At 39.9% G+C, this 14992-nt stretch overlaps 1 protein-coding gene across 1 annotated transcript; it reads left to right on the top strand.

The window, feature by feature from the left end:
• Positions 1 to 5829: 5829 nt before the first annotated feature.
• Positions 5830 to 9324, top strand: LOC308694914 (extracellular calcium-sensing receptor-like; the record flags this gene model as incomplete). The annotated part of the gene is made up of 6 exons (XM_081372726.1): positions 5830 to 6050; positions 6341 to 6632; positions 6764 to 7576; positions 7709 to 7936; positions 8126 to 8249; positions 8420 to 9324. 6 exons carry the CDS (start codon positions 5830 to 5832, stop codon positions 9322 to 9324), a joined length of 2583 nt encoding a protein of 860 aa, XP_081228852.1.
• Positions 9325 to 14992: the final 5668 nt, after the last annotated feature.

Genomic DNA, 14992 nt, shown 5'->3' with positions numbered 1-14992 from the left:
GAAAACTCCCAGAGCGAAGTGAGACATTTACCACTTCTAGGAGATCTGCTTCTAAACTGTTTAACACACTTTTGAAAAATGATGTGGGAAGTGTGTCAAGAGCGCATGTTGATGTTTTAAGGTGCTGTACAGTTTCTTCCAAAATTTTGCCATCAATTTCTTTGAAATCAGACATAGTAACTACTTTCTCAGATGGTTTGATCTGTCTGACCTCAGTGCAACTCAAGGATGTGCTGATCACCTTTCTGATATTACTGATTTTCTCAGAGAAGAACGAAGCAAACTCACTACACTTGTTCACTGAGAGCATTTCACTGGGAATCTGGCTTGGAGGGTTTGTCAGTCTCTCTACAGTAGCAAAAAGAGTGCGTGTGTTGTTTAAATTGCTGTTTATAATATTTGAGAAGAAAGTCTGTCTAGCTTTGCCTAGTTCCATATTGAAAGCATAAAGGCTGTCTTTGTAGATGTTATAATGGACTACAAGTTTAGTCTTCCGCCACATGCGCTCTGCTTTTCTGCATTGTCTTTTCATATTTTGGACTGCTGTTGAGTTTCTCCAAGGTGCTTTTTGTCTGCCACTCTTCTTCCTGACTTTAACAGGAGCAATATCATCAATTATACCTTTAACTTTTGAGTTAAAAGAATCAAGGAGAAAATCTACAGAGTCAGCAGATATACTTGGTGTTAAGGATATAGCCTTCATAAATAGTACACTAGTGTTCTCATTTAAGCATCTCTTCTTGACAGACACAGATCTAGCTTCAGTGGCAGGAGAGATCAATATATCAAAGAAAATACAGAAATGATCAGACAGTGCTACATCCTTAATAACAATCGATGAAATGTTTAGACCCTTACTGATAAGTAAATCTAGAGTGTGTCCGCGATTGTGTGTGGGTCCATGTACATGCTGAGTCAGATCAAAAGTTTTTAAAACAGTTTTGATTTCTTTTGCCATATTGTTTTCTGCATTATCTATGTGAATGTTAAAATCTCCTGCAATGGCAAAACAGTCAAACTCTGAGGTAATTGCTGATAACATTTCTGTAAAGTCCTCAGCAAAGGCTGGAGAGTATTTTGGAGGCCTGTAAATAATGATAAGTAAAATGCGTGGAGCACCTTTCAACACAATACCCAGATATTCGAAAGAAGGGTAATTCCCAAATGATATTTGCTTTCATTGATAGATATCTTTAAAAAGAGCAGCTAGACCCCCACCTCTCTTAACAGCTCTGCAGACACTCATAAAAGTAAAGTTCGGAGGGGCTGTTTCATTGAGGACGGTTGCACTGTAGCTGTCCTCTAGCCAGATTTCATTTAGAAGCATACAATCCAGGTTGTTTGTGGTTATTAAATCGTTGACTAGAAGTGATTTATTTTTAAGTGAACGAATGTTTAAAAGTGCTAACTTAACAGTCTTACTTTTTGTCCCCACATCAATCTTACTTTGACGTGTAATAGGCACCAGATTAGTTAGGTTTGCTGCACGGCTATTGAAGGCCTTAGACTTTCTATCTTGTAATAGAACAGCAATAGAGAAAGATACAGGCACACTGGGTTCCCGCTTGTTCTGTAAACATTTGAGAAAGTTACTGTTATCAGAGCGGGGACCCAAAACACATCACTGAGAGCTGGTATCAGTTGTTTTTAGTTCACCTCGAGCAGATGGAGGAGGGTGTGGGCCCTGGCGTTGTGGCAGAGGCCGAAGAGCTCTCACAGGAGGGGGAGGGCGAGCTGGGCCCGCAGGCTTTGGTGGTAATGGTGCCTGTCGTTTTTTGGTTGGTATCTGGGGGCTTGCAGCAAAAGAGTGGGATAGTCTGGTTCCAGCATACACCAGTTCTTCCATTTTCTGTGAGAAACACAGAAGAGGCGATGCTGGAGAGAGGGATAGCGTATCTGGTGAAAGGGGCTGTTGCTCTGGTGTTATATGAGGTTGTGATATGCTGTCCTGGCTTCCCTGGCTGTTTTCCAGGAAGTCGTCCTTGGGTGCTGAATCTTCAAGCAGTTCTGATATGTTTCTCTGTGGGCAGGGCTCAGCTAAGATTGTGTCCGTGAGCAGAGGTTGTTGTGGCGGAGTGGTGTTATCATTGTCCTTGTGTGATATGTCAACCGCATGTCCATTTCGCTGCTGAAGTGAAGTCCTGTGGTCATTCATACTGTGTCCAGGTGTGTGTGTGCCGTTCAGATTGAGTGGATTGGCACAAACTGCAGAAGGATGATTGAGGGAGAAGTAGAAATTGTCCTTTAACACTCTTGAACCAAGTTTGTTTGGGTGATGGCCATCCCGATGAAAAAGTTGTCTCTGACTCCAGAAAAGATTGAAATTGTCAATGAAGTTTACTCCTTTTATATTGCAGGTTTTTTGCAGCCATGTATTTAGCCCAAGCAACCGTGAAAACCTGTTTGTTCCTCTTGCTGGGAGTGGTCCACTGATGAATGTTTGATCTTTCAGTCTTGTAAGTGTTTCAAGAAGTTCATTGAAATCCTTCTTAAGGAGTTCTGACTGCTCTTTATGAATATCATTCTTCCCCACATGTATGATGAGTCGATTTGCAGTCTTATGTTTCATCAGAATGTTCTGAAGTTCCCTGTTTACATCAGAAGTTGTTGCTTGTGGAAGGCAGCATGTAGTTGTATCCCTGCCGCTAATGTTTCTGATTATCGAGTCCCCCACTATTAGAGTCCTGGGCTCGGCTGCGCTCTGAGCTGAGTGCCGCTGTCTGCTCGACCTTGAGCGCCAGTTAGCATCAGTGTTAGCTTCTGGCCCATTCAGTCTGTGTTCGATCACATTCATCACGTTTGGGGATTCCTCATTTACATTCATTAGTACTTCAAATCTGTTCTCAAGATGTATAGGCGGTGGTAGAAGACCAATGTTTGCAATCCTTGTCAGAGCTGTATCTGGGGTAGAGGATGCTACTGCGGGAATATGTGATGCTCGTGACAACCTGGTGTCTCGAGTGCCTTTGGGTCTAGCTCCCTGTTTGTGCCATCGATTAGTAAGTCGATCGGCTTGTTTCTCTACCTGTCGAGGAGCACTAGTTTCATGGGACTCACCGGTATGCTGAGGGTGTCCATGACGAAGCTCTGTTGTGTGCTCCGTCTGGTTTGTTGGTCCCGTAAGTAACTTTGTTTCGAGAACTGCAATCCTTTGTAAAAGTCTGTGGCAGTTAGTGCAGCAAGTAGATTCTTGAAGAGGCATTTTCTCTCTTATCTGTATGAATGTAGGCAGTTGTGTTTTCCTTTCCCGGAATGTAAGCTGGTCGGGTAAAAGAATTCTGCGTTTTTGTAGTAATCCAAACTTTGTTGTCTGAGCACTGTGCTGTTTGCTGAAGTTAAAATTAGATGATAAAAGGAAATAAAATATAAAATATAGGAGATAAAATGTAAAAGCGATAGAGCAAAGCGCGGAGCAGTAAGCAAGAGCGTCCGAACAGTAGCTGAGCAGGAAGTTTAAAAAAAATGCACATACACAAACAAAGGCTCCCCCCGGTCCTTCACCGAGGGGAGGGAGTGAACCGGTACCATCTCCAAGAACAAAATCCAATCCCTGGTCGGCCCACCTCACTAGCGCTTGCGCTTGTGCTTACCACCTGGCTTGGCAGCACCTGAGGTGGGCGGGGCGCTATGCCTGCGTCTGGATCCACGCTGAGCCCCGGGTGAAGGCTGCCGCACGTGCTCAGCGGGAGAAGAGGCGGACGCAGGGGGACGGAGGGATGCAGCAGCAGGCCGTCGGGGAAGGATGTCCCCATCTGCTTCTGTACAGTGGAGAAATGTTGGGCGAAGTTCTCCACCGCGTCACCGAATAACCCAACCTGGGAAATGGGGGAGTCCAGGAACCGAACCTTGTCCGCTTACCTCATATCCGCAAGTTGAGACAGAGGCAGCTCCTGGACCACCAAGGTGGACATCGCCAGACCGGCCTGCTCCAAGAAACCAATCATCCAACCGAGACGGTTTGGGACGCGGTGGAGTATTCCTTACGAGCCCGACCGCCTCAGCGGCCTTCTTGAGCATAGCCGTCATCTCAGGATCCAACATTCGGCGTCGCCACCCTCCCGGAGGAGGGCAACGGCATGAGTCTTCCTCCATCAAATTAAGAAAAAAGAAAAAATCCCATCACAGAGGGGCTGGCGCATTCCTGCTGAGCTTCCCCCGGCTGCGATGCCTGAGAAACGGGAGGGATCCACGGGGCCACGCCGGGCGGATTACCCCTCACCGTAACTCTCAGATCACCCGTACCCTGCGGCATTCCAGGTTTCCCCTGGGAGGTTAACCCAGGGGGCGCTCTAGAACGGGGCAAAGGCACGGGGACTACACTTCCGCGTTTAACGGAAGCGAGTCTCGATCTATGAGGACATGAATCATCCACAAGAGCCGCTTCAGCGTGCTGAATGCCCAGGCACGTGACGCAGCTCTCGTGGCCGTCAGAGGACGACAGAGACCGACCGCACCCAGAAACGCACGGATGAAATGGCATCTTGAAAAAGACACACAAATCAAAACCGTGTTTGCTCTTTTAGAAATGGGACCCGTCACGAGTGCAGGAGCACACAGGGGAACAACCGCGGCAACACTCGAAAGTGAAGCACTCACTACTTCTGCCCTCAACCGCGTCAACAAAACACTCTTACTAAGAAGAAAATGCTGTGGAAACAGCTGAAGAGAGCTTCCATAGCTCGCGACCACCGCTGCAACTGCTGTAAACACCGACACCAGGAGAGTCTTCCAGAAGAACACTGGCACACTCGTTGTATAGTTGCTCGATCAGAGACCATCAGAATGAACCGGTCAGCTCTGAAAGCGAAAGACAACTGGTAGGTGCATCCACTTCCGTGTTTATACCCGCAGGGTAAGGCGGGGCGTTGATTAAGCACCTGCCAAAGCTTGTTGGCTTGATTTTAAGAATAATCAGAGTGATTGGGCTCACTAGGCGTTATCCCATAGAGTCGGTATATGATCGACTAAGTCGAACGTTACCCAACTGAAAGGGAACTGGTTTTACCTTCCACTGAAGCTCACATGCAGGTGCACATGCATTTAAAGACTCCATGTGTGTCAGAGAAGACAGTCTATACCCTCACCAGTCAGCACTTACATTGCAGTACACACTACAAAGTGTACAACACCTGTTATAGATGATGTGTAAACGTATGAATGCATACCCTTATCTAAAGTGTAAACTAATAATTTATAAATGACTTATAACAGAATTAACAAAACATTAATTAAATGTTAGCAGACCACTTATTAATCAATTATGAATGTATATTCATGTTTTGTAAATGATTGGTTCATCATTAACTAATAACTTATAAGTGACTGAACTTTATTATAAAGTGTTACTTTATCTTTCTTTCTTTCTTTCTTTCTTTCTTTCTTTCTTTCTTTCTTTCTTTCTTTCTTTCTTTCTTTCTTTCTTTTCTGGCTAGCACAACATTACATAATATCAATTCCATGTTACTTGCATCCATTTATTTAAAAAATATATATATTTGTCCTTGAGTTTTATTTTATTTTTATTTTTTTTCTAACACATTGTATTGTTTATTGCTAGAAAATAACACATATCCCACATAGTTTTAAAATGTAATTTTGGTAACAGCATTGCATTTCTTCTTTGCAAATTTTGAAACAAAGAGACAGTGAGACCTAGAGTAATGTCATTTCTGAGAAGCCCACGTGGGACGACCTGTTCAATAAAACAGTGCCGGACATAATCTTTATCATACATTAATGAGTCAATTAGGTGTGTGTGTGTGTGTGTGTGTGTGTGAGAGAGAGAGAGAGAGAGAGAGAGAGAGAGAGAGAGAGAGAGAGGTAATAGAGATGTGGATCTCTCTATATTTATGTATTTATCTATCCTTTACCTGTATCTCTGCAGCATCGATCACTAGGTCAGGCTCCTGTCAACTCCAGGGACACTTCAGGTTAAACGGGATGTACCAAGACGGAGACCTTATCATTGGAGGCCTGTTTGCATTTCATCTCATCAAAGTGTTCCCAGAACTGAATTTTAAAAAAGAACCGGAACAGACGCAATGTGAGCGGTGAGCCTGGGCTAAATAGATAGCAAAAAAAGCACATTTTAAAGAAAATAGAAGAAAGAACATGCAGAACAAAGTCTATGTTTTTATTGACTTGTATTTGATAGTCTTCTTATTCATTTAGAGCAGATTGTCTATTGACATGTTTGAAATGTACTAACATAACTGCTCTTAAAATCCAGAAAAGAGATAATCTTATAGTGTGATTGTACAAAACATTATTTCTCTTGTTTTTGTTTATGGTGAAATTATTTAGGGTGACTGAATATAAACATTTATGCTACCCTTTCTAGATTCTATATGGCAAGTTTCCAGCAGGCACAGACTATGGTATTTGCAATAAATGAGATCAATAACAATGCTAACCTGTTGCCTAACATCACCCTCGGTTATCATCTGTATGACAACTGTGTAAAGCTTGGAGTGGCATTCAGGTCTGCAACAGCACTGCTTAGTGGGACAGAGGAGACCCTTTCCAATTTCAACTGCACTGGCCCACCACCAGTAATTGGGATTGTGGGGGATCCTGGATCTACTCACTGTATAGCAATCTCCAGTGTGCTGGGACTATTTCGAATACCTATGGTAGGATGAGATGAATATAAACTTCTATAACCTTCTATAAAATGTTTCAATTTGTTTGCTCATGTAAAAGAGTAATTGCTTTAACAATGAAAAAAATCTGTTTTCCTTGTCGTTGTGATCTCTGCTATAAGGTTAGCTACTACGCCACCTGCTCTTGTTTGAGTGATAGGAAAAAGTACCCATCTTTCTTCAGAACAATCCCTAGTGATGCTTTCCAGGTGCGGGCTATGGCTCGGATATTGAAACATTTTGGATGGACCTGGGTTGGTCTCCTCTACAGTGATGATGACTATGGTATCAACGCTGCTCAGTCCTTCCAAAAGGAAGTGCAGTTGTTTGGAGGTTGTGTTTCTTTTTCTGAAATCCTGCCTCTTGATAACAACTACATAGATATTCATCGCATTGTACAAGTGATTCAGGCCTCTACAGCAAGAGTGGTGGTGGTATTCTCCACAGAAGCCTATCTACTGCCTTTGATGGATGAGGTGATATTGCAGAATGTAACAGGCAGACAGTGGATTGCAAGTGAAGCTTGGGCTACTTCACCTGTTTTTCACACTCAGCGTCTTTTTCCCTTCCTGGGGGGCACACTGGGCATCGCCATCAGGCGTGGGGAGATCCAGGGACTTCATGACTTTCTGCTTCGCCTCCATCCTGACAGTAATTTGAGAAATAATATGGTGAGAATCTTCTGGGAAAACATGTTCAGGTGCAGTTTTGACACTGGAGGCAGAGAGGGAGAAATAATATGTACTGGACAGGAGGATCTGAGCAGCACAGACACAGCATACACTGATGTATCAGAACTGAGGGCCTCATATAATGTATATAAGGCAGTTTATGCCCTGGCACATGCGCTTCATGACCTTATGCAGTGTGAGGAGTGGAGAGGACCATTTAGTGGGAATAGCTGTGCCGACATATCCAACCTGAAACCATGGCAGGTAAGACTCCTGTGGACAGAAGCACAGCTTATCAGAATATATAACTGAATAGAATAGTTAAATGAAAAACAAAAAGAAAACATGTTCATACAAAACATAAATATATATTTGTTCTGTCTACAAATTGTACAGCTGGTTCACTACCTACAGAAAGTGAATTTCACCACAGGTTTTGGGGATCGTGTGTCATTTGATAAGAATGGAGATGCTTTAGCCATCTATGAAGTGATGAACTGGCAGCCAAGCTCTGATGGGTCAATAGTTGTCCACACAGTTGGTGTGGTAGATGAAGGGGCAGCAACAGGGAAGGTGCTCACACTGGATGAAAATGCAATATACTGGAACTTAGAGACAAATAAGGTAATTAATATTGCATTTAAAAAAATAAATAAAAATCTTTTAAACTTTTGAAACAACTATCATATGCATGTCATATTACGTGAGTAATGGTCACTGAAAGAGTACACTTTTCGTAATATAGTACAAACATATACTATTTTTATGTGAGTTTTTATTTTATTTTATTTTATTTTATTTTTTATCCGTCAGGCCCCACGGTCTGTGTGCAGTGAGAGCTGCCCCACAGGGACCAGGCGAGCCAGAAGGAAGGGCCTTCCTGTCTGCTGTTTTGACTGCCTGCCATGTGCAGATGGAGAGATTTCTAATATATCAGGTAGAGAGAGTCATGTAATCATAAGAACAACTGAAACTGTATTATTATTAAATCATAGCTTTTACCAACATACGTCTATCTTTATTGTCTCTCTCTCTCTCTCTCTCTCTCTCTCTCTCTCTCTCTCTCTCTCTCTCTCTCTCTCTCTCTCTCTCTCTCCATACACATAGATTCCATTGAGTGCATAGTGTGTTCAGATGAGTTCTGGTCCAATACAGATAAAAATCAGTGTGTCCCCAAAGAAGTGGAGTTTCTGTCCTATGAGGAACCTCTTGGCATTTCCCTGAGCACTGCTTCCTTGCTTGGCACCTGCTTCTGTTCTGCAGTGGTTGTCATCTTTGCACGTTACCGCCACACTCCAGTTGTGCGAGCTAACAATTCAGAACTCAGCTTCTTGCTGCTGGTGTCACTCAAACTGTGTTTTTTGTGTGTGTTACTGTTCATTGGCCGGCCGCAGTTGTGGACGTGTCAGTTAAGACATGCTGTGTTTGGCATAAGCTTTGTCCTGTGTGTCTCCAGCATCCTGGTCAAGACTATGGTGGTAATAGCAGTGTTCAAGTCATCTCGAACAGAGGGTAAAAGTGCTATGAAATGGTTTGGACTAGCTCAACAAAGATGCACAGTTCTGATCCTAACAGCCCTCCAGGTTGTGATATGTGCAGTCTGGCTATCAAATGCATCTCCAACACCCCATAAAAACAGCCAGTATATCCACTCTAAAGTAGTCTATGAATGTGCTATAGGCTCAGTGGCTGGGTTTTCCATGCTACTCGGCTATATTGGTCTTTTATCAGCAGTAAGTTTCCTGTTAGCTTTCCTTGCGAGAAACCTTCCAAACAATTTTAATGAAGCAAAGTTCATCACTTTTAGTATGTTAATCTTCTGTGCTGTGTGGATTGCATTTGTTCCAGCATATGTGAGCTCGCCAGGGAAATATGCAGTGGCTGTGGAGATATTTGCCATCCTGGCTTCCAGTTTTGGATTACTGATCTCCATATTTGCCCCAAAGTGCTACATCATTATATTATACCCAGAAAGAAACACTAAAAAAGCCATCATGGGAAGAGCAACCTGAAATAACTAATTTTAAACAGACGCAGTGCTGCCACATACATATTATTTTTTCCACTCAATTATGTCGTAATAACGAGATCTTATGTCGTTAAAATTACATCTTTTCTCGTAATAACGAGATCTTATGTCGTTAAAACGACATCTTTTTCTCGTAATAACGAGATGCTATGTTGTTACAATGATATATTTTCTTAACCTTATAAGGACATGTGTAGTCATGTACAAAATGTGCCTTTATCCACATACAATTGATAGCCAATCATGTCTTTATCATACATCTACATTCAAAAAGCTGAAGAAATAGCAGCCCCCAATGGACATTCATGTTAAAAGATCAAATTCTGTACACCTTATTAATAGCAGATGAGCCCAGAATACAAACATTGCGTTTAATTGCACATTTCCATTTCTAAGCGTTTTCCTCCCATAGAAAACCTTTATAATAAAGAAAAAGCTTAATGTGGCTTAATAGGCTACTCTAGTGATAAAGATCAAATGCTGTACACACCTTATTAATAAACCATACTATCCTACAGAAAAGCAGATGAGCCCAGAATATGAATGCAACGCATTTAATTACACATTAAGCGTTTTCCTCCCATAGAAACCCTTTATTATAAAGAAAATAAAGGTGGCTCTTAACGTGTCTTTCTATGGGAGGATGGCATTGTGGTGCACAGCAAATCCTTTAAAGGTCCCGTTCTTCGTGATCCCATGTTTCAAACTTTAGTTAGTGTGTAATGTTGTTGTTAGAGTATAAATAATATCTGTAAAATTATAAAGCTCAAAGTTCAATGCCAAGCGAGATATTTTATTTAACAGAAGTTGACTACATAAAACGGCTCGATTGGACTACACCCCTCTACTTCCTTCATTAGTGACATCACCAGAACCGTGTTTAGACTAACCTCCGCCCACAGGAATGCTCCCTCAACTCTACTGGCTACTTGCGCACTTCTTATAACTTAGGCTACTGTGTTTACTCAGCTTTTACGGTGATTTTCTGAAGTAAAACTGACGCTTCATCTTTTGTGTGATGTACAATAAACTTTATTAAACTCATCAGTACATGTTTGATCATCATTCGGACCTGGTCCGAAACAGCAGACTTGTAGGCTGTTAATAAATAATGGATACATACAAGCAGATGACAAATACGTTATAATAACCGTAATTAAACTACTAAACCATACCTGTTTCATCTCTATACAGCACTCTGACTCTGTAGGCATTATTGTCCGACTCGAAATGAACACCGTTACTGAGAGTTTCTGATATTATCATCATTCCGTGAGATGAATTTGTCCTGACAGACTGAGCGCGAGCTCATGAAGCTCCGCCCCCTGGGTCGTCCAGCAGCAGCTCATTTGCATTTAAAGGGCACACACTGAAACGGCTCGTTTTTCTGAGCCCCAAAAAATGTCAATTTAAACATGCTGTAAAAAATGATCTGTTGGGTATTTTGAGCTCAAACTTCACATACACACTCTGGGGACATCAGAGACTTATTTTACATCTTGTGAAAAGGGGCATATAACGGGACCTTTAAATGGTATAAACATATAAGTAGCCAATAAAATAAACAAATTATTGTGGCATTAATTAGCCCACAAACAATATTTATTTTAAAGCCTAAACGAATTTATTTAAAGAAAAACACCAGCGTTGGGCGTTTATCTGTATAGGCTATGTGTTTCAGCCCCCTTTTCAAACTGGCGCAATAAAATGCAACATAATTTGATTTGTTAAACATGAAGAGGACTTATCGGTCTGGCATGGCCGCTCACTCTAACGTTAACCTAGATAAATGTTTGCTATTAATAAGCGCATATCCAGGTGTTTGTGCGGAGTGTAGAGCGCGCACTGCATGACATGGAGGCGCCGGTGCCATCACTCGCATTTTCCTATCAACAGTGGAAACAACTTAAAATACTCCATCATTTCTGTTCATACAGAAAATAATAATACATCAGTCGCAACTACTTTTGTTTGTGTAAACTCACAACAACAAGAAAACGTTGTGCTTTTGTAAAATAAAAGAAAACGAACAGGGCGCGCTTTCATGATCTCTGTGAATTGGAGCGTGTCTCAAAAATGAACTGACAGTGTATAGACAAGCCTCACAGACATGAGAAATATAGCTATCTCTATAAAGCTTATAAAAAAATGTCCACCAATGAAAAAAATCCAACCGAAAGCAAATACGTACGGTACCATCTGATTATGTAATCCTGTCCGTATGAAAGGCGCATCTAGGCTAAATTACAGCGGAGATGTATGGAGATATGTTTGCAGGCAGCCTACACTGATTTAGAAAAGAGTAGTTCATTAAATCAGTGTTTGGGGTCATTATGACCCCACTGGACTTTTCTTTCATTTTTTTAAAATGTTACCTTCATCTCAGGGGCATGAAACTCTGGGACTTTTCCTAAATAACCTATCTAAACATGCACAAAAAAACTGGGCTTGATTTGGTTGTTCTAAAGGTGTGTAAAAAAAAAATACCTTTTAAGGTGTTTGGGGTCAAAATGACCCCACATTGAAAATGAATGGGAAAATGAAAAAAATGACTTTTTTTAATTTTGTTTGTCAAAAAAATACAATTAAATCCATTATAAATCAGAAAATTTCTACATATAAACCAAGGTCTGGTCCTAGAGCATAAATAAAAAGTAGAACGAACTTTCTATCTCTCTCACACACACACACACACACACACACACACACACACACACACACACACACACACACACACACACACACACACAAACAAACAAACAAATGTATGTCACTGCAACAGAGAGCATTTTTATAGAAACTGGCAAATAAAATAAATAAAACTGGCATAAATCTAAAAAAAATGTACATTTAAATCAAGGTCTGGTCCTAGAGCATAAACCCAAAGTGGAACAAACTTTCTATCTCATACACACACACACACAAACACACACATGTATGTCACTGCAACAGAGAGCATTTTTATAGAAGGGCAATTCTTAGACTACGGGCACTTTCATGTCCTTTGATCATATTTTATAAAAAACATTTAATTTTGAAAAATTAACACTTTCATAGTTAAATTTACAATGAAAGTACTTTAGGAACTTTTTACCGGTAGTCTATGATGATTTTTTCACCTTTTTAAACATCATTATACATGCAAATATTGCTGTTTTGTGCTTGTCCCACACCCAGACTTTTGATCTTCAATAATGAAAAAGAAGTGTAAAAAAATTATTTATCTTTTTTTTTTTATTATGACTGAATAAAGTTTCAGTAAAAGAATCAAAACATAATTGAGGTATTTAAGGTCAGACAACTATTAATGTGATTTTATATACAAAATGTAGTTGTCCCACAGTATTGCCGTCATTTCCACCACAACGCTGTAATGTCCCTTTAAAAAGTTTTTTTGAAAGATTGTTTGGGTAGTTTCTATGGAGATGAACAATGACATCACAGCACATGTCTGACATGGAGGAGATTTTAAATTTCTTCAGCAACTTGGATAAGAAAACTCAAGGTAAATGTTGCTTAAAATGAAAATATTTTTATTGTATGTCATTTCCAAACATGGCGTAACAATAAATGAGTTTGTAAATAAATTAATTTTTTAACACAAATAGATGTATTTTGTAGGCATGCAATGCTAACTACCAATTCATAGCTAATATGTAATACTAGCTTGGATTTTTTTACAAAATACTGTAGGATTATCATTTCCACCACGGTCATTTCCACCACATTTCCACCACATTATTCTTGGGTGGAAATGACAAAGGTGTGGTGGAAATGACATTTATGCTTACAAGGTGGAATTCTTAGATTGAGTGGCTACATATGAATATTTTATTTATTGAAATGTACAACACTAATGTATTTATTCAAATATATATTTGTTTAAATGCCTTTACATCTATTTTTAAGATGCTGCGGAGGTCAACTGGATAAAGGTCTCACTATTTGTGGTTAAAGTTGTTTACAGTAAGACTGTAACTGTTCATCTGGTTATGGAACCAAACAGACTAATGACTAATGATTTGTTAAATGGGTTTCAACTAAATGTTTTCTGTTTTTCTACATGGACGTCCATTCATTGTCATTTCCACAACACCCAGTCATTTCCACCACCTCATAACTTTTTTAAAAATATGTACAAAATTCTAATCACTCATTAAAAAATTCTGCATATTTTATGGGATAATGTTCCACTTAATGTAATAACACAAGTAGTTATTTTTCTGAAATGTATCTAACCAATGCAATATTATATTTCAGGTTGTGGTGGATGTAAGCTTTGTGTTTGGGCCTCATGACAATTAATTAATTTAATCCACAAATCTATGGTAATTGCAATATAGGTATAAATTGGTCAAACTATGTGTGGAAGTGGTTTTACACTGTTGAGAAATTATGTATATCATAAGAATTTTAAATAATAATCAAATATTTGCATGTGATGGAAATGACATTTGTTCAGTGCGGATCGGAAAATATGTCAAAAAACACCAATTTGTCTTATAATGTAAGTGCGTTCTCTTATGGATCATTAAACTAGACTAGTTATATTTAACTGTAAGACTGTGACAATTTTGATTTGAACACTTTTTTTTACATCAAGTTCACAAGGCCAAAAGTGCCCGTAGTTGAAGAACCACCCAGAAATTGGCAAATAAAATATACAAAACTGGCATAAATCTAAAAATTTTTACATTTAAATCAAGGTCTGGTCCTAGAGCATAAACCCAAAGTGGAACGAACTTTCTATCTCATACACACACACACACAAACACACACAAACACACACATGTATGTCACTGCAACAGAGAGCATTTTTATAGAAATTGGCAAATAAAATAAACAAAACTGGCAAAAATGTCACATATGCAACATGGAACAAGCTTGCCCCCCCCCCCACCCCACCCCACACACACACACACACACACACACAGTCATGTCATAGTGGTGACTTGTAATGTTTCTGCAAATGTATGTATAATAATTTGATAATAATTATATAATTAATATTATATAATTATAATAATTAATAATTAATTTGTGACCCGATCTGGCGAAATGAGTCGGAAGTCGCAACGTTCCATTTTAAGATACGGGCCGATTATGTGGAAAAACAATGAAATAATAGATTTAAAAAAAAAAAATTTTTTTTGCTAAATTTCAAAGAACAGACATTTAAAAATAATCTCCTGAAGTTTCATAGTCCAGATAATTGAGTAAAGGTATTTAAATAACTATTAAATTTACAAAGTTTTACTAAATTCGCCGGAAATGAATATAACGTTAGCTTTTCTCAACTCCTCTCGTCACCTCTGAGCATTTCCCGGGAATCCCCTCAAACGTCTCTGCTCTCCAAATATGGTGTTTCACGTTGTATAGAACCAATCAAAAAGCTTAGAAATGTACACAAACGCTGATCATTTGTCAATGGGAAGCCCCGATTCAACTGACCGGCACGCGATTGGTCCAGCCATCCTCCTGTCAGACTCGCATCGTGTATGGATGTGAGTGAGTGCAGTTATTGTGTGTGTGTATTTTTCTGCAAGGATAATCCATTACAATGTGTTTGATTTATTTTAACCCAATATTTAACTGTTGGTATCTCCGTTATGAATTTGTTACACTGTTATTGTCAACTAGCCTACACAAAG

This window comes from Scardinius erythrophthalmus, assembly GCF_964197995.2.
Source record: "Scardinius erythrophthalmus genome assembly, chromosome: 8".
Classification (NCBI taxonomy): Eukaryota; Metazoa; Chordata; class Actinopteri; order Cypriniformes; family Leuciscidae; genus Scardinius; species Scardinius erythrophthalmus.
The sequence above is the reverse complement of the archived record's forward strand: the minus strand, read 5'-3'. Positions and strand labels throughout refer to the sequence as shown.